The sequence below is a fragment of the Piliocolobus tephrosceles genome, chromosome 2 (genome assembly GCF_002776525.5).
Source record: "Piliocolobus tephrosceles isolate RC106 chromosome 2, ASM277652v3, whole genome shotgun sequence".
In the NCBI taxonomy this organism is placed as follows: Eukaryota; Metazoa; Chordata; class Mammalia; order Primates; family Cercopithecidae; genus Piliocolobus; species Piliocolobus tephrosceles.
In genome coordinates, this window is record NC_045435.1 from 66,050,062 (window position 1) to 66,068,800 (window position 18,739).

Below are 18,739 nucleotides of genomic sequence, written 5' to 3' on the forward strand. Positions count from 1 at the left end.
AATAGCTTGTGTATATTTTTCAATACATTTTTTTCTAATCTTTTGATATTAACCTGAAGTAATGAATGGCAGGGATGGAAGAAACTTGGTCCACTTGAAAAGAGTTTGTTATTTTTTCCCTGTTTTGCAGAGTGTCATTTAAAATAAGTACTAGCCTGGAGAAGGTTTTTATTGTTTTCAACCACAGGCTTTATATTACCTTAAAAAAAAAAAAAAAAAAAAAAAAACTCTCAGCCGCAAGTTGGATGCTTCTGGCAGCAATACAAATCTAGCACCACCCCGGGAGGGAGCGTATTTGCTTCTTCGCTCATTTCTGTCAGGATAGAGGAATGCTGGACATCCAGAGACAAGGGAGGCTGCAGCTCGCTGCTCCCCAGTCCCACACCTTGGGCCTCTGTTTGGAACACACAGGTAAGTACTTTGCAGTGTTGATTCAAGCAGAGCTCATTGCAAGCAAGCCATGAAAGTCAAGTGCACTGCACTGAAGGTGCATAATAGCTCTCGTCAACACCTTCAGGGAGCTCAACTTGGCCTGGCTTAGGTCATAAGGTTCTTATTCCCACCCAATAAATTCCTGAAAAGATGCTTTTGTGTTTTATTGCTATTTGCCTCTTTGCATACCACTTTGCAGCATGCTTTTCTATAGGCTATAAAAAATACTGAAACAGCCACTGAATGTTTGTTTGTTTGTTACAAATCCATGGCTAGTTGTTAATTTGTTATTCTTTCACATTCAGAAATTGTAAGGTCTTATACCAATCTTTGTTGCTGGGCAAGGAAGTATCATATAAAGTTTAGTTTTCAATGTCAGTGTTTTAAAATAACACGAATAAAATGTTAAGGCTTAACATTGGACAGTGAACTGAAAAACTATAGAGATAAAATTTTCCCATAATATGGCAGTAGTTTCTAAATATAAAACTCAATGTTATAAATTTGGGTTCTTAATGAATTTTTTATATCACAAATTCTGTTTCCACTTAGATGTCAGAAACTGAGCTGGAAAAGATAAAAGTAAGAACAGCTGAGCACTTAGAAAATGATAAAAATAACATTTCTTGGTTGAAAGAAGGTAAGTCTTCTTGCTCTTGATTTTCTATTGGTGTGAAAATTTTGCTTTTGTTTATAAGCAAGGAATAGTGTGGGAGAAGGAGGAAAAAGATGTCCTGATTGTTCAAATAGTATTACTTCTGATTTTCACTTTTTTTTTTTTCTTTTTTGGATTCTCATGTGGCTTCAGTGGTTGTTTGACGATCTTTATTATTAAAATGCTTCTCGTGGTCCCTGTATTGCAGGAAACAGATTACTTTGTTGGTAAGACTTAATATGCATTTTCTACTCAGATGTATATTATCTGTGAGGTCTTTGCAGTGCTGTAGATTTTTCTCCTTCATAGCCAAGAAGACTAAATAATTTAAGGGCAGGTATTTTTAAATAATAATCACAGAAAGGAATGCTTGCTATAGAAAAATATGTCTACAAATAGAATCACCATTCACTGCAATTAGAGAAGCCACCTTCCCAGGGGAGAATGCAGTCGGCCATGGGCACCACATGCGTAAAATGGTTGCTTGAAATACACACACAAATCAATACGTTCTCCTAATGAGCACAGATTTGTGCACTTTTGAAAACACATCTAAACCTGTGATTATTTACTAGAAGGCAAGGTTTTATAATTCTTTGATTTTATGATCACTTTTAATGTCTCATAAAAGAAACATTTGATATTTTATCTAAATAGGTATGCTGTGTCTTTTTCAGCATTTAATGAATTTATTAAATTGTAAAAGGACAACTCTTACTTAAGTAGTTGACATTCTTAAAATTTGCTTTATAAGGTCATAGGAAACTCTAATAAATATGTCAGGTTAATTAGACAAACCAAAATAATAATAATAATGTCAATATTGACAATGTTTATTGACATTTATTGATGATTTTGCTGAATCATCATGACAACCCTACGAAGCAGTTATTATCCTTAATTTACCAATAAGAAAACAGAGCCTTAAAGAGTTCTAGTAACTTGCCGAAAAGTACAAAATCGGAAAGTGCCAGAGCTGAGATTCAATGCCACTTTGTGTGATTCTACAGCATGTGAATTTAACCACCACCTCATCATGTTCCAAAGAAAAAAAAAATGTTTAAATTACTTGTTAGAACATGATCTGTGCTCAAAAATGTTTTCCTACAGTGTTGAAATCAACACCTCCAACTTCATCATATCCTCACATCCACTCTTGTCCTTAATCTCACCCTACCCCCAACCCTAATTTAAAAATACACTTACAGCCGGGTGCGGTGGCTCACACCTGTAATCCCAGCACTTTGGGAGGCCAAGGCAAGTGGATTGGTTGAAGTCAGGAGTCTGAGACCAGCCTGGCCAAAATGATGAAACCCTGTCTGTATTAAAAATACAAAAATCAGTCGGGTGTGGTGGCACACGCCTGTAGTCCCAGCTGCTCAGGAGACTGAGGCAGGAGAATCGCTTGAACTTGGGAGGCGGAGGTTGCAGTGAGCCGAGATCACACCACTGCACTCCAGCCTGGGTGCCTGAGCAAGACTCTGTCTCAAAAATAATAATAATAAATAAAATTAAAAATAATAAAAATATACTTCTTTAAAAAAGAATAAAGGTAATTCTCTCTGTCCAATTCCCCACCAAGCAATTTTAATAGTAGGACATCATCTCTTTAAGAGACTCTACTTCAGGACTAAAGTTGATACAGACATAAAGTGTTGCCAGAATCATTTCTGTTAAAACTTGAAAATTCTCTAACTTCTTTTTTTGAAAAGGTCTTTTAAATAGAATCCTTTAAAAACAATGTGGAAGGGAAAAAAATAGAGCATGCATCAAAGATCCCCTGTGTTTTTCTTATGAATCTCAAATTCATGAAGATAGAGATGTTCTTCACTACAATTGCAATGAAGTTCATATTATTTATTTTTACTTTAATTACTTCGTGCTATGGATGTCTCATACAGAAATAATAATGAAATTGATAGACCAATCGATTGTTTCCTGAAGAATTTTCTTTAAAATAGAATTGTGTCCATTAAGTACAACTTAGGCCTTGAATTCTTGTAATCTATAAAATCTAATTTCCCAGGTGACCTGTTTTATCTCATTTGGACACTTCATTAAAGCTACACTCAAATTATGTTTACTATATTTCATAAAAGGAAATTGAGCCAGATGCTAGATGACAACATCTTAATTGGGAATTATCAGGATGAGTTGGTTTTCAAACATAAATGTCTTTTTTTTTCAATGTTAAGGAAAAGCATATGGATTGGCTTATTTTTTTAAAAAAGGCAAAGTGGTGCAGTAAAAAGAGCATGGCATTTGGAATCAGGCAGGCATGGTTTTTAAATCTCAGCTCAGCCACCTACTAGCTGGGTGATTGTGCCATGTTACGTTACCTCCCTGAGCCTCAATTTCCTAGCTGGGGACTAGAATGCTTGCTTTATGAGATTATGGGACTATGATTTCATTATTTCTCTGTTTTTTTCCCCTCTTTAAAAACATTACTCAGTAATATATTACTGAGTAAAATATTACTGAGTAACATATTACTCAGAATAATATAATTATATTTTTCTGAACCATTGGTAATAGCAACAACACTTTTTATAGTATTTTATATAAATTCCTTCTTTTAATCCCTACAACAAGGTAGTATGAAGTAGTACTGTCCCCATTTTACAAATTAAGGGACGTAGGCTTGGAAAGACTTTAGATCTTGCTCAAATTTGCAGGGCTGTTAAGTGGCAAATTGAATCTCCAACCTCAGTCTTTGAGGTCCAAATTCTATTCATTTCATTAAACCACTTTATTACAGTGACTTCCACAACAGTTATCAATCAGAATTTTAAATATGTCTACCTCCACCCTCCCTCACTCCCCCTTAAAAAGCAATACAGATACTTTCAGTTGTTCAAAAAAGTGTTTTTTTTCATTAATGACAAAGTGGTCACATCTCACATGACAGTGACTCTGCTGCCTCCCTCTGGAACTCCAGCTGAATACTGCTCACTGTTAAAATGTGGGTAATCACAGCAATGCCTTATTCGGGTTGGAGCAAGCACTTCACTGGAGTCACTGACACAAAGCGCTGAGTGAAGTGCTTGATTTCAGAGTGAACATGCAAGCAACAGGAGTTACTACCATCATCACCATTATGAGTACTGCTATTATTTCTAACTTCTCAACTTCAAACATTCATATCATTTATCCAATTCCATTCAATGTTATTAACTGGAGAGACTAGACAAGGTACAAGTGTGACAGAGAACAATACAAAAAAGAAATATGCTCCTGCACTCAAGGACCTTATTATTCATTCATCTCATTCAATCGTCTTGCTTTTGCCAGGAAAGCAAAGAGGCTCCTAATTGCCCTTGACTTTCCCCAAATGGGTCATGGGTCTGTTCACATCAGTGGTGGTGTCAAAGAGATCTAGGAAAGCCACAACCAGAGCTATTACAAAAAATTAGACTAAATTTTGTTTGAGAAACACCATTGACAGACCCAAAAAAGCACTCATTTTTAAACCATGTTTGGAGAAACCCTGCTTTAAGATAATCAGAGAAACAAGGCATGATTTAAAAATATGCAGCATTGCTCAGCTTAGTGACTCATGCCTATAATCCCAGCACTTTGGGAGAAGATGAGAAGATCCCTTGAGCCCAGGAGTTTGAGACCAGCCTGGGCAACATGGTAAGATACCATCTCCACAAAAAAATAAATAAAATAAAATAAAATTAGCTGAGTGTAATGGCATACCCCTATAGTCCCAGCTACTAGAGAGACTTAGGCCAGAGATTGCTTGAGCCTGGGAGGTTGAGGCTGCAGTGAGCTATGATCACACCACTGTACTACAGCCTGGGCAACAGAGCAAGACTCTGATTCAAAACAAAATAAAATATATGCACCAGGCAGGATGAGCTGCATTATGCAAACTGTGGGCCAAGGTGGTCTAGGAAGTCCAGTCTTGAAGGCAGTCACAGTCTCTTTGCACAGTGGAGAGAAGGAGGTGATGCTGGGAGCAAAGGCATCAGAGGCTGGAAGATGCCTATTTCAGTGCTAGGGAAATGGGCATATTGGCTAATTATTCACATATGGAATAATGCAAAATGAAGTGAGAAAACAGACTGAGTGCTGACTTTTGGTTAAGTAGTGGACATTGGTTCTTTGTTGTCACTGGAGGCCTGAGGACAAGAACTAAGAAACTGAGGCAAGGCTTGTGTGATATGAGCCTGTAAATATGTAACTGGTGTGCAAAATGGGGTGGAGCCAGCAGAGGAAAGGTTAAGGGAAGGGGGTGGTGATAGCTAATATAGACAGCTACATTTAGCAGCCTTAAAGTGAGAAAAATATGACCTGAATGAAAGTCATATCAAAGAGAAGGAGAAAATAAGCCCAAATGTGAAAAACTTTATGGAGGAAAAATTGTTATAACATAGAAATTGGGGGGGAAAATTACAGGTGGAATAGGATATCAGGTAATACCCCATTAAACCAAGGAGCATTCTGGGTAAGCATTTCAGTGCTTGTAGCTTACATCATTTGATACGGAAGAGAAACATCAAGATGAAGGGATGGAAGCCCTTAAATTGTTGCCATTTGCAGTTTAAAATCACAGCATTGCCAGCATTTGAACTGCACACAATTTCTTATATTGTCTCCTGATTTTTCAGGAAAAACTGGAAATCTGGATTTCTTTGTGAAATCTCCAGATTGTTAAAGGTTGAGTAATAACAACAACAATAGCAATAACAACACAACAACAACAACAACAATAAAATACCAAGGAGGACAAATGAAACCAGACTCTGGGGTCCATTTCAGGCCATAGACTGCCAGTTTGCAGCTTCTGTTCTAGGAGGGTGTATCTCTAAACAAAACCTAATATAATTTTCTGAAAACTGGTTTTCCATAAACATTGCTGCATTGGCAGAGATTTTCTCTCTCTCTATTTGTCTCTCTCTCTATATATATAAATATATACACACATACATCTACATATTTATGTATATTTATTTGTATGAGCAAAGTCAAACAAAGTCAATGTATTTGTACACATATATGCATATACATACATATTTATACATATGAGCAAAGTCAAGACACCAATCATGTAACCTAAAAAATGTGAAGCTAAGAATACTGAAATACATTTTTTGTCCTTCAGAAAACTAGCTACCTGTAATTGTTTTAGTGGGGCATTTTATTCACTGTTGTCACCAATAGGGGAAAAACAAATCATTCCAAGTTCCAAGTGCACCTTCAGTGCACCAAAGCAGTATTTTGCAAAATCTTCTACCCAGATGTTGGCGCTATCCAATGACTGTTAAATTGTGTTGCACCCAAATGGAAAAATTCATGAGAGAGAAAAAAAATGATAAAAAATATAGGGGTAGGGGAATGGGCAATAAACAAGCTTTCTTCTCTCCTTCCATACATGTCAGGAAGGAAAGAGTGTGAAAGATGAGAATTGTGTAGTTATTTTGAATTAAGTATAGCTTCTTTCCTGTAAGCAGTCACATGATGACCGCACTCTTTGGTGATATAAAAACCTTTATTGGCTAGGAGAGGTGGCTCATGCCTATAATCCCAGCACTTTGGGAGGCCGAGGCAGGCAGACATGAAGTCAGGAGTTTGAGACCAGCCTGGTCAACATGGTGAAACCCCGTCTTTACTAAAAATACAGAAATGAGCCAGGCTAACCAGGCGTGGTGGCGGGTGCCTGTAATCCCAGCTACTCGGGAGGCTGAGGCAGGAGAATCGCTTGAACCCGGGAGGCAGAGATTGCAGTGAGCTGAGACCGTGCCATTGCACTCCAACCTGGGTAACAGAGCGAGACTCCATCTCTATAAATAAATAAATAAATCCCATTATTTAGGTGCATTTTGGAGGAAATGCCTCTAAACTTATTTAGTGTTGGCATAGAAAAGTTACGTCGCCAGTGTTTTGGCACCTTGAATACACTGGTTATCAGAATTAACCAGTATTAGAGACTAATAATCCAAAATACTAGAAAAGAGTCTAGAGGTCCAAAAAATCCAGGTTCCAAAAATTCCCTTTTCAATATAATGCAAAATCTCAAATGCATAATACAAATATCTCATCTCATTCCTGAACTTTCATGTTTGTTTTCAAATGAGATGAAGAAACTGAGAATCTTTCCCACATTTACTGACATTCGTAAATTCACTGGACGTCCCTTTAACTCTAAGTGAAAACAACTTACTTCATTTCCTCAAAAAATAATTTTGGATCATGAACATTAATATAATTCTGAAATATGCGTTTTATTCAACTCAGCAACCATTTGATGTGGCTCCTCTTGAACTCAGAGAAAACATGTGAGACAAAGAAACAAAGATGCCAAAAAATGAAAATGTCACAGTTCCTGCCCTCAAGGAACTCATGTACTTAAGTGCTTTATTTTTTTTTTTTTTTTTTTTTTTTTTTTTTTTTGAGACGGAGTCTCGCTCTGTTCCCCAGGCTGGAGTGCAGTGGCCGGATCTCAGCTCACTGCAAGCTCCGCCTCCCAGGTTTACGCCATTCTCCTGCCTCAGCCTCCCGAGTAGCTGGGACTACAGGCGCCCACCACCTCGCCCGGCTAGTTTTTTGTATTTTTTAGTAGAGACGGGGTTTCACAGTGTTAGCCAGGATGGTCTCGATCTCCTGACCTCGTGATCCGCCCGTCTCGGCCTCCCAAAGTGCTGGGATTACAGGCTTGAGCCACCGCGCCCGGCCTTAAGTGCTTTATTATAATGACTAAATATTAATCCATGCTAATTCTCTCACTCAGATAATTCTCATTTCTAAAAGGGATATTTTTTGTATCTAGCTTAAATATTAAGCCACACTACTGCTTACTTTAAATTGTTAATTTCCACAAATAGCATATCTTGAGACTCTTTTTACATGTAAACACAGGTAATGGAATTATTAGCTCTTATTTCTGTAGTTGTCATTAACTCATGAAAGTGCGTTACCTAATAACAAAAATAGCGGTGAAGAAAAGGTAACAGCCAAATGGAATGTTGTTTTGTTTTTAAGCATAGCCAACAGAAAAAAATAGATGTGAAAATACGCCCTTGTAAGTCATATAAAAAACAAGGCCATGAAGTAGATAATTTCACAAGGGTAATTGTTTCGAAGCTTTGAAACAAGATGTTGTGATAGAGATTGGCATGAGGACTATCCTTTAGAATCAGTGGTCAAGGAAGTTCTCTCTGTGGGAAAGTTATTTGAGCTGAGACTTAAATAACAAGAATGAGCCAGTGCTGCAAAAATCTGGGGAAAGCATTCCACTGGGGAAAACAGCCTGTGCAGATAGTACAGCTCAGAATAGCTGGGTAGAAAAGAAGGAAGGAAAAGGAAAAGGGAATGAAGAAAAAGGGGAAACAGGGAAAAGAAGGTGCTTAAGTTGGAAATAATGCAGGACCTTGTTGACCAGTCAGGAATTTGGATACTTTTTCCCCTATTTGGAATTAGAAGCCACTGGAGATTCTACACAGGGTAACATATGCAGTCATTTATATTGCATGAGGTAAAGAGAAGAAACAGAAATAAAGTAGGAGAATATTGCTGTTGGCCATGCAAAAGATGGTAACTGGGATAGGATACAACTTTGAAGATGAAATAGAAATAATTGAATTTGAGGTCTATGCGAAGTTAGAACCAACAGGACTGGCTTGTGCCTTGATGTGGGGTGATACAAAGAAAGGAGTCAAAGGCTGACCCCTGGCTTTTGACACTGTGAAGTGGTAATGATGAAGGGTGAAGTGGGAGAGAGAAATTGGCTAGAAAAGGGAGGAGTCAAGGATCTGGGTGGAGCAGATTACTTGTTAAATGCCTCTGAGGTACCCTCATGGGAATTGTCAATTGGGCAATAGGATATATGAGATGAGTTGTTCTATTTTGAGAAATGTTGACAAGAGAAGTATTGAGATTTTGCTTAGATCTGAAGGATGAGATGGCATCTGTTTATGGGGAGAGAAATGGAAATTAAATAAAATTTCTGGTAGAAAGAATGGCAAGTATACAGGCACTGGGGCAGGAAAGAACGTGTCATGCTCCAAGAAGTGAAAGAAAACAGGAGTGACCGGGGCATCTTGACCAAAGAGAAGGCTGAGATTCCATGAGTGTGGAGAGCTTGCCTGGAAACAGGCCCTAGAGCCTTTCATAGACCCTGGTTGACATTTGGGAGTGCAAAAAACTCCTAACCCTGGGAATGTCTACTAAACATACAGCTTATACTGTAGTAGTAAACTCTATCCTACTACATTTTATTCTCTAAAGAACTATCAAGCTGGGCGCAATGGTTCACGCCTGTAATTCCAGCATTTTGGGAAGCCGAGGATGGATCACTTGAGTTCAGGAGTTTGAGACTAACCTGACCTACATGGTGAAACTCCATCTCTACTAAAAGTACAAAAAATTACTGGGGTGTGGTGGCACATGCCTGTAATTTCAGCTACTCAGGAGGCTGAGGCAAGATAATCTCTGGAACCCAGGAGGCGGAGGTTGCAGTGAGCCAGGATCGCACCACTGCACTTCAGCCTGGGCGACAGAGTAAGACTCCATCTCAGAAAAATAAAATAAAGAACTATCAAATAGTGGCACATTGCTTTCAAAATTCAGCCATATTAAAAGGGAGCTTTATCAGTTTTTGAGAGGAAAATAACAGATACTGATTCTGGCTACATTAATGATAAAGGTAATTTACTGGAAAATGCAAGAGTAGCTCACAATCTAAAAGGGAAATCTAGGGTCAGGAGAATCAGGAACTAATCTAGCTCTGGTGAGCCTAGGAGCAGGATATAATGCATTCAGATCACCACTTCTGGAATAAATTAGCGCCATATAATTTTTTGTTCCTCCTATTCCCTTCCTTACGACTCCAAGTCCCAAGGAAGAAAACTCAAAAACTTTGGCCATGAGTCTAATTCCTGGGTTAGCAAGCCAAGAAAACTTGACTGACAGCACCATAATGTTACACACAATGAGAGGTAGATGCTTCTTCAGAGGGAATTCAGGGTTTGAGCATCAGAATAAAGGGAGAATAGATGCTGTGTGGCCCCAACATAATGTCTATTCTGGTCAGAGAGAGTAGCAGTCACCCATGTTCTTCTCCACAGGGAATAATATTTTCTTAAGAACCTGATATGTGCTGTTGATGAAGTGCTGAATGTTTCAGGAAGGCGAGTACTTACTCTAAATGTATTGGCCTTCTACTGAAGTTCAAATGTCAAAATCATTTTGATTCTCTGATAACTTTAATTTATATTTAGAAAGTTCAGCAAAAGACGAGATCTTCTCTGTTCTCATAGGCCAACAAATTAAATTCCAGTGTCACATCCTACTGCTGATGGTTAAAATTTCTTTCCAACTAAGCCTATAAAGTAGTAAGTTCATTTCGTATAAAATGATGATGTTGATCCCAACGGAATGAAAGGCCTACAAGATGCCACGTCAGCCTTCAGACTATGACCAAATGAATTAATCAGTGCAAAGTCCTGATAAGTTGTTAAATAGCAGATTTAGAGACTCTCATTCAGTGATGATAAAGCAGTACATCAAATCCAGAATGATCTTAGCTCACCATTATTAATTACAGTTTTATGAACCAGGAGTGAAGCAATCTGTAGAGACCAGGAACCAATCGTCCTGTCCCAGTAGGAAGGAGACAATTGTAGATAACTAGAAATTTCAAGCAAGTTACACCTTTTAATAGAGATTTTCAGTAGAATCATTCATTTTCCTACATGTCACAATAGCTATTGATGTGATACACTTAATCAACATTAGTATAAAGAGCAGTCTTACAGTGAGAGGAAAAAAGTCTCTTATGTTCTATGCCTCAGGAATAAGGACATTCCGTTTCTTGTAAATTCTACAAAGAGATACTTTACTTTTATATGATTATGGCCCATTTCTTTCAGCTTAGGAACCACATTTAGAGGGAATATACTCGCTAATAAAATGCACCTACACTAGGAGTTCACCAGACCATTAGTGAAAAAAAAGAAAAAAGAAAAAAGAAAAAAAAGGAATGTGAATAGAGAAAATAAAGACATCACTCTACAGGCATAAATCATTTCAACCATTTTAACCATTATTTAAGCCTGTCGAGAAGTAAATGTGCAGCAAAGATGAAAAGCAAGGGCAATGACAGTAGTTTTGCCAGTGTATAACTTCAAGAAAAAGTAGAGCGGACAACTCATAGAAGCGTAGTATTAAATAAGACATCAGGCAATTCTTCTTCTTGAGCTACATTTCCACACCAATATGGATCTGAAATGCAATAGCTACCCTGCAGAAAGTAAAGAAAAGTGCTTCATGATTTCTAATCTCAAACAACAGACAACAGAAGAAAATCTGCATTTTTAACCCCTCTTTCACATATCTAATATATTTCATTTTTTGTATTTAGAAAATTCAGCATTATAGATAGAAAATAAACTTCCTCTAGAGTTACCAAAAGATATCTGCTAATATTTATGTTCAATATCTTGAATATAAATTCCATAAAATATGAAAAGTTTATATAAATAAATCTTCTTGAGAATTAAGAATGTATCAAAAATATATATTCAGGCCACAAATTAAGATAAGATTGCACACTTCACATGTGTCTTATAACTATTAGACCAATATGTGCAAATGCAGATTGATAAAATGAACCATTCCTACTGTAAAAGAAGCATTTGTTTTACAAAATAGTATAAAATTAAGTAAATGAAATCAACAAGTGTTTTCATTTCCTGTAAGACACGTACTTACACAAGGAATACACAATGATTCCCATGCCCAATCAAGAAACTTATAATTCAGCTGGGAAAATAAAATATCAGCAACACATCCTATTTACCACGGGACTCAGATAAGCACAAACTCTTCAGCTGTATTTGAAATATAATAGAACATGGAAAAACAATTTGGGTGGATTTTGCAGTATGAAATCTCTCACACACCAAACCATATGAACATACCCAATTCCTTAGATGCAGATTTACCTTAAAATTAAAAAAGTGTTTTTGTTTGTTTTGTTTTTAATGGACTCAGTAGGTTTGGGCTAAATAGTCACTTGAAACAACATAATTAATTTTAAAATAGTAACAAATTTTTTACAGCTGTGTCTCAAAAGAAAAGAACTTCTGTGTAAATAATTCTTTATCACCCAGCCTCTTTTCTTAAAAAAAAAAGAAAATAACTAATATCGTCTTTTTAAATGAGGAAAAACTATAACATAAAGAGAGGGAGGTACTTAATAGATAGTAAGAAGTTCACTTTTCCAAGGGAAATTACTAAATGAATCATTTATTTACGAACAAAAGAAGAGGAGACAATTGCACTAAGGGCTTTCTTGACTTTTTTTTTTTTTTTAAATAGCAACATAACTTGGAGACGTAGTGTGTTTATAGGACATGAATACATTGTAGTGTCCAAATTTGGTATAGATTTAAACCTCTACATTATGTGGGCCGACATCCATTAATTAAAAAGCCACACTCTGAACTCTAGGACAAATAGCCAAGTTTGGGTTTTGTAACCTAACTTGTTCTATGATAGAAGAAAGTACTTTTTGCTTCAATGTTACTTAACAAATGTCAGTCTCATCTTGGATTCCCCTAGATAAAACTGGGAGAAAGAACTAGTTCTTTTTATTTTAGAGATGAAGTAATAATGCTAATGAGGAATCAAATCTAATTTTTGAAAACACTCAACAGGGGAAAGTAACATGGTTAAAAGCTAATATACATATAATATATATAATATATATGTATGTATATAACTACACTGCTGGAAAAATACACATATTTAACTCTATCTGTCTCTGTGTCCTTCTAACTATATTTTTATTGAATATCTTCTATTTGTAAGATAACACTTGATGTGCCTATAATCAATAGACATTGATTATAGTTGCTGTAAGAGATATGTAGTTGTTGTATTATAATGTTGTAAGAGAAGGTGGTAGGTAAGGAAAGTTTATCTCTAAGTCAATAGATTTAAATAAAGGAGAAATGTTAAGTATGAGATTGTTGTTTACTCAAGGGCAAGGGCGTGTCTGGCTTGTTTACCTCTATATTTGAGGTACAATAGCCCCTGAAGTAAAGCAGATGCTCAAAAATGACGTGAATAAATGGAAGGATAAATTTCAAAGAAGATATGAGATTCAGAGGTAGGAAGCAGCACATCTAGAATTCAGACAAATGGGGAATTCCGCTGGACTATACATCATGGATAGTGTTTCAATAGGCAGTAACAATACAAACTGATGGAATACAATGGCCCAAAGTGTGGAGGCAGAAAAGTCTGGGGTATGTTCTTTTCAGAGAACAATAGATATGTTTGACTGGAGAAAGGGCATGTGTGGGAGTGTGAAATAAATCTTAACTCTATTATGAAGGACTTTTAACATTAGGTTGAAGAGTGTAAACTGAATGTTATTAGACAAAGGGAAGCCATAAAATATATGTGAGGTTGGGTTCAGGAAGGCAGAGAAGACCTAACGATAACAGAATCAGCTCTGTGCTCTAGAAAAGATTTGTGTTTTGAGGATATTATGAAGACGGATTGGAAGGGTAGAGACTGAAACCAGAGTGACTAGTTAGAAGCTTGTTGCATCCACAAATGCGAAGACATGAATTCTGAATTTGAGACACTGGTTTCCAGGAATGAAAACAAAGGGCTGGCACCTAGGAGAACACTGACCCCAACGAGCACTGGCCATGGACTGGATATTAAGGGATCAGAGAGACAGGAGTTGTCAGAGATTATAGAAACCTCTGGATTCAATGGGAATTTTTAATATATGTCTTTATGGGTATGTGCTTGTGTGCGACTTTATGTAAGTTATCTATTTTTTAGAAAAATTAAAAAATGAAAATGGTAAAAATTATTCTCAATCCCAACATGCATAGCCACTGTACATATTATATGCTTTATATTTGTGTATGTGTGTGTATACAAACACACACAAATTTATAATTTTAATAAAATATGATTATGCAATATTTTAATAGCATGTTTTGATGATTCATGAATTAATGTGAACACCTTTCTAGGGCAATAAACACAGATTTATGGCATAATTTCAATGGCTCTACATATAGTATTCTATGAAGCAACAAAATATAGGTAATTAATTACCCATTTTTGAATATTCAGCCTGTTTCACATTTTCTGCTTTTAAATCTCAAAGGAATTCATTACAATGTGTTTTGGTATTTCCTTATAATCTGGCTAACCCAAAACACCACGTGAGATCCTTACACCTTACTTTTGGCCTTTGGATGGCACTTTACAATCTATTGCACATCGATGCCTCAGCTTAGTTACAAAATATATGTGCAGAAGTATTATCAAGCTTTTTTACAAATGAGGAAAATAAAGGTCAGAGAAGTTTAGATAATTGGGTCCAAAGTCACCCAGGTAGTAAACAACAGGAGCAGGTCCCAAGCCAAGTATTCTGATCCTAAATCCAATACATCTTCTATCATAGTCTCTGCTTTGAAATATACTTAAAGATGGCTAACCAAGAGCCCCTCATTTGCGCTCATTACAACAGCTAAAATTAAAGAAGACTGGAAAAGTTTGGAGAAGTCAATATAGCTGGCGTATTTTTAAACCTATTACTCATTCAGTTGGATTCCCTAAACACATAGCTTCAGTACAGTCATGGTGATTTTAACGAGAAAGAGGACTTAGTTATGAAATTGGGCGAAGATTCAGAAGCCAACTTATTTGTAGATCACAGTGATTAAATAGTTCAAAATGAATTACAACTTAGCAATATTGCTGCATTCATATTTACAAGATGAAAGTTGGAGTTCAGCTCCCATAATATCCAGTCATTTAAGACACAAACGAATTATAAGGATTAATCATTCTAATATCTTCCCATTGAGGTTGGCTAACTAAACAAAAACATGGCTGGTGGAACAGAGTAGTGGAAATCTTATTTTGTTTGCTTATCTTTGTGAAACAAGCACTTGAAAATAAAACATATCACATCAAAGTGTAGGGAAAATAACTCCAGTGGCAGAATCAGCTATGATCAGATTAAGAAACAGCAATATATTTTTGCATGGCTAATAAACAGATCAAAAACCTGCAAACCTAACTTTAATTTTCAAATATCCTTATCTCATCAAACCATCTCTCCAACAATAAAATTATATACACAGTCCTGTTTTCTCATATTCAGCAAATAGCACCCGATTGTCAAACTTAGAAGTGACCCTGATTTTTCTTGTTATATTTAGAATTTTAAAACATTTGTCCCCGAATCTTTAAATAGCAGGAATTAGCAAAGAATAAGAGACCACTCTCTAAAAGCTTTAAACCATAAACAAATGTAACATTTTTCAGATAGCCATTATATATCAACTGTACTTTTCAATCATGAATTAAATTAAACTGTACTTTGGTGGTCAGAAGCCTGTGAGTTCATGATAATAACACTTTTTAGTTTCAGCATTTTCTTTAGGTAATCAAATGATACTTTACAAATTACCTGACTTCTTAACACATACCCCACAAAAGGAAAATAGTAATAATAACCAAATGCTTAAGGAAGAAAATATTTTAACTCATCGTTTTACATAAGGGAGGAAACTAAGTCAAATATTTTTCCATCCTTGAAGAAAGAATTTAATGCACTTCATTTTAGAGAATTCTGATAACACAAATATACACATTGCTCTACAGGGTACCCAGACATATGCAATAATAAGCCTTCATATTTCTGTCTAACCAACTGAAACTACAGAGATTATATAAATTTGTCATTAGTAACCAGAGAAGCTAAATAAACAATGTGAGGGTTAAACAGAAGCATAGTCTAATTACAACCTTTGAGTGGCTCAAATATCTGAACTCTTAATTTCCACCAAGATCTCCAGTTCTTGTTGTGGTCTAGAGCAAGCATCTCACAATCTCTACCTATTTGAACTTTCCCCAGCTTATTTAAGTAAGCAGATAGGCTCTTTTGTTCTTTTGCTTTATTTTTGTAAGGACTCATTTTACAATAACTAATTAGTAAGAGCTAGGCAAAATAATTCATACACTTATTTAAATCATCCAATAGTAAATTTGACAAATAGCGTACTGTGCATAAACATATTTTTTTAAGTAAGCAAGATTCAGAGAGAAATAGGTGTCTAGTATTTCAGAAAAACATTTTGATAAGAAATAATATATTACTTAGTTCATCAATCAGCACACCTTGATTAAGCCATTGTATGTGTGTGTGTGGTGGGGGCGGCGGTTGGGGAGCATGACAGTATTAGATCAGATATTGATAATAAACTAGACCAGAGAGTCAAGTCACATGGAATTTCTTAGCCATGTGAAAGTTTACTCTAAGGGCAATGGGAAAACATTAAATGGCACTAAGCACAGAGAGGCTGTTATTAGATATGCCTTTTAAAAAGACCACTGTGGCTACAGTGTGGGCTGAAGAGTAGAAAAAGCAGATTGGCGGAAAGCTGATAGGCGGGCTTACAGTAGCCCAAGCAGGAGTTAAAGAAATGGCACTGTGAATGAAGAAAAGAGAAGTTTTAAGAACTTGTTGAAAGTTGGAATTGTCAAGACTTCCTGGTCATTGGTTGTGGGGATGGAAGAAAAGAAAACATCAAGGACAAGGTCCTAGTAGCTGGGTAAATGATCATGCTTTTTATTCCATTGGAAACACAGGGAGAAATGTAGGGTAGATTCCACCTGGTGTGAATTAAGTAACTAAATGATTTTTTTGATTATCTTATTTGGAAAATTATATTAATCAGTGTCATGGTGTGGGAGGTGATGGGTTCTATAAACTGGGACTCAGTGTTTCTTGAATTCTGGTTATCTAAAATTAGGTCCATTTTCTGGTAGGCTCTGGAACCCATAGTTAATAGTAAGAAAGTATCATGTTAAGAGTTTGTTTCAATCTCTTTCTTAGGGAGACAATAAACTGATTTGGAAAGGGAAACAAAACATAGGATTTAAATTAAATGTCACTGCATCTCATGTTTCAAACTACAACTTATTTGGGGGCTCATGGCAAAAGGATGTCTATGGTTAGTGATATGGGTAAAAGACTCATTCGTTTTATGTTTGCTTTATTACAAAGTAAAGAAAATGTACTGATAAAAAAGGCTTTCACCCTTTCCCTACCACTAAAACTGCTGCTCACTGAATGAATTGTAAGATGTAAAACAGATTCAGAATCCTGTTGATGTCTTTAACAAGTTAATACATATTAGCCACAGTTTTAAATGGGTGTACAAAAAGCAGTAAGGTTTGCAAGTCAGGACTGGTTCTATTTCTACACGTAATTTAGCTTTATTATTTTCCTGAAGGAATATAATGAGCAAGTATGAGAAACAAGGCAAAGATCAAGTGGGAGGCACATTTCTATTAAACCACATTCAGTTTCATAAAAAATAATGTATTATAGTTATACCAAAATGCAACATCTTTGCCTAAGAGATTCAACACGAATCAAAAGATATCACGAATCAAAAGATACAGCACTTTAAAATATTTGCATTGTAGTATTTGTGTATTTATTTGTTTATTGATTGATTGATTTCTGAGATAGAGTCTCACTATGTCACCCAAGCTGGAGGGCAATGACACAATCACTGCAGCTTCAACCTCTTGGGTTCAAGTCTTCCAAGTACTTAGGAATAAGGACTACAGGTGTGCACCACCAAGCCTGGCTCATGTTTAACTTTTTTGTAGAGACGGCATATCACTATGTTTCCCAGGCCAGTCTCGAACTCCTGGCCTCAAGTGATTATCTCATTTGACCTCCCAAAGTGCTAGGATTACAGTAATAAGCCACTGTATCTGGTCTTCCATTATGGTATGTAAGCCATTGGAAATAATTCACTCAGAGTTGAGTCTTTGGAAGCACACATACCTATATTTGAAATCTGGACTCATCAGATGTTAATCTTGGTCAATTGCTTAACATTACCGAAACTCAGTTTCCAAAGCTATAAATAAAAAAAATCATGATGGCTCCTTTGGTTGCGTCCCCATCATCCATTCTCCTAAGAAATGTCAATTTTGTTCAGGAATCCACACATCTCAGGGCAGTCATGCATTTCCAGAGTGACTCCATCACCAGTCTCAGAAGTTGGAAGATTTCTGACTGGTTTAACCCAATAATGGTGGTCCTACTGCCCTTGCCAATGATCATTTTAGGCAATAGATCATTGATTATTTTAGGCAACAAATAATTTTGGACAATGAGACATGACAGCCCATCTGCTAGGGGCTTCTAGTAAAGGTTTTGGGGGTTTTTGTTTGTTTGCTTCAGGAGAGGTGAGTTGGTTGTTTTACTTTGCTTTGTTTTTGGATCATTGGCTCCTTTAAGACGGTTCAGAAAAAAAGATAGTCTCCTATTTTCGATACTATCAAATTGCTACGTGATGCTTGAAACTTCAGAAACCATCTCATAAGAGAAGCCAGACTGAGCAAAAAGCCACACGTCTAACCTAAAATGACACGGAAAAAAACATCTGGATTCTTAAAAGTGTTGTTGTACCATTGATTTAATCAAACTTTGAGCCATTCTACCTTTAAAATTGATATGTGAGTCATAAATTACTTTATCTTTTAAGCCAGTTTGAGTTGAAATTTTCTGTTATTTGCAGCTGAAAGCATGCTAAGTGACCCGGCTGCCTTGCAGAATGAGCAGTAATAACTGAAGAGCACTTC

The 18,739-nt window shown here is 36.3% G+C and overlaps 1 protein-coding gene across 2 annotated transcripts in view; it reads left to right on the forward strand.

The window, feature by feature from the left end:
• Positions 1 to 329: 329 nt before the first annotated feature.
• Positions 330 to 18,739, forward strand: part of MDFIC2 (MyoD family inhibitor domain containing 2) — a 113,065-nt gene continuing 94,655 nt past the window's right edge. For both annotated transcript variants that reach the window (XM_023199792.2, XM_023199794.2), the window contains exons 1-2: positions 330 to 411; positions 985 to 1,072. In XM_023199792.2, the coding sequence (XP_023055560.1) occupies positions 985 to 1,072 (88 nt within the window). In that variant the 5' untranslated portion in view covers positions 330 to 411. The remainder of the gene's footprint in view (positions 412 to 984; positions 1,073 to 18,739) is intronic.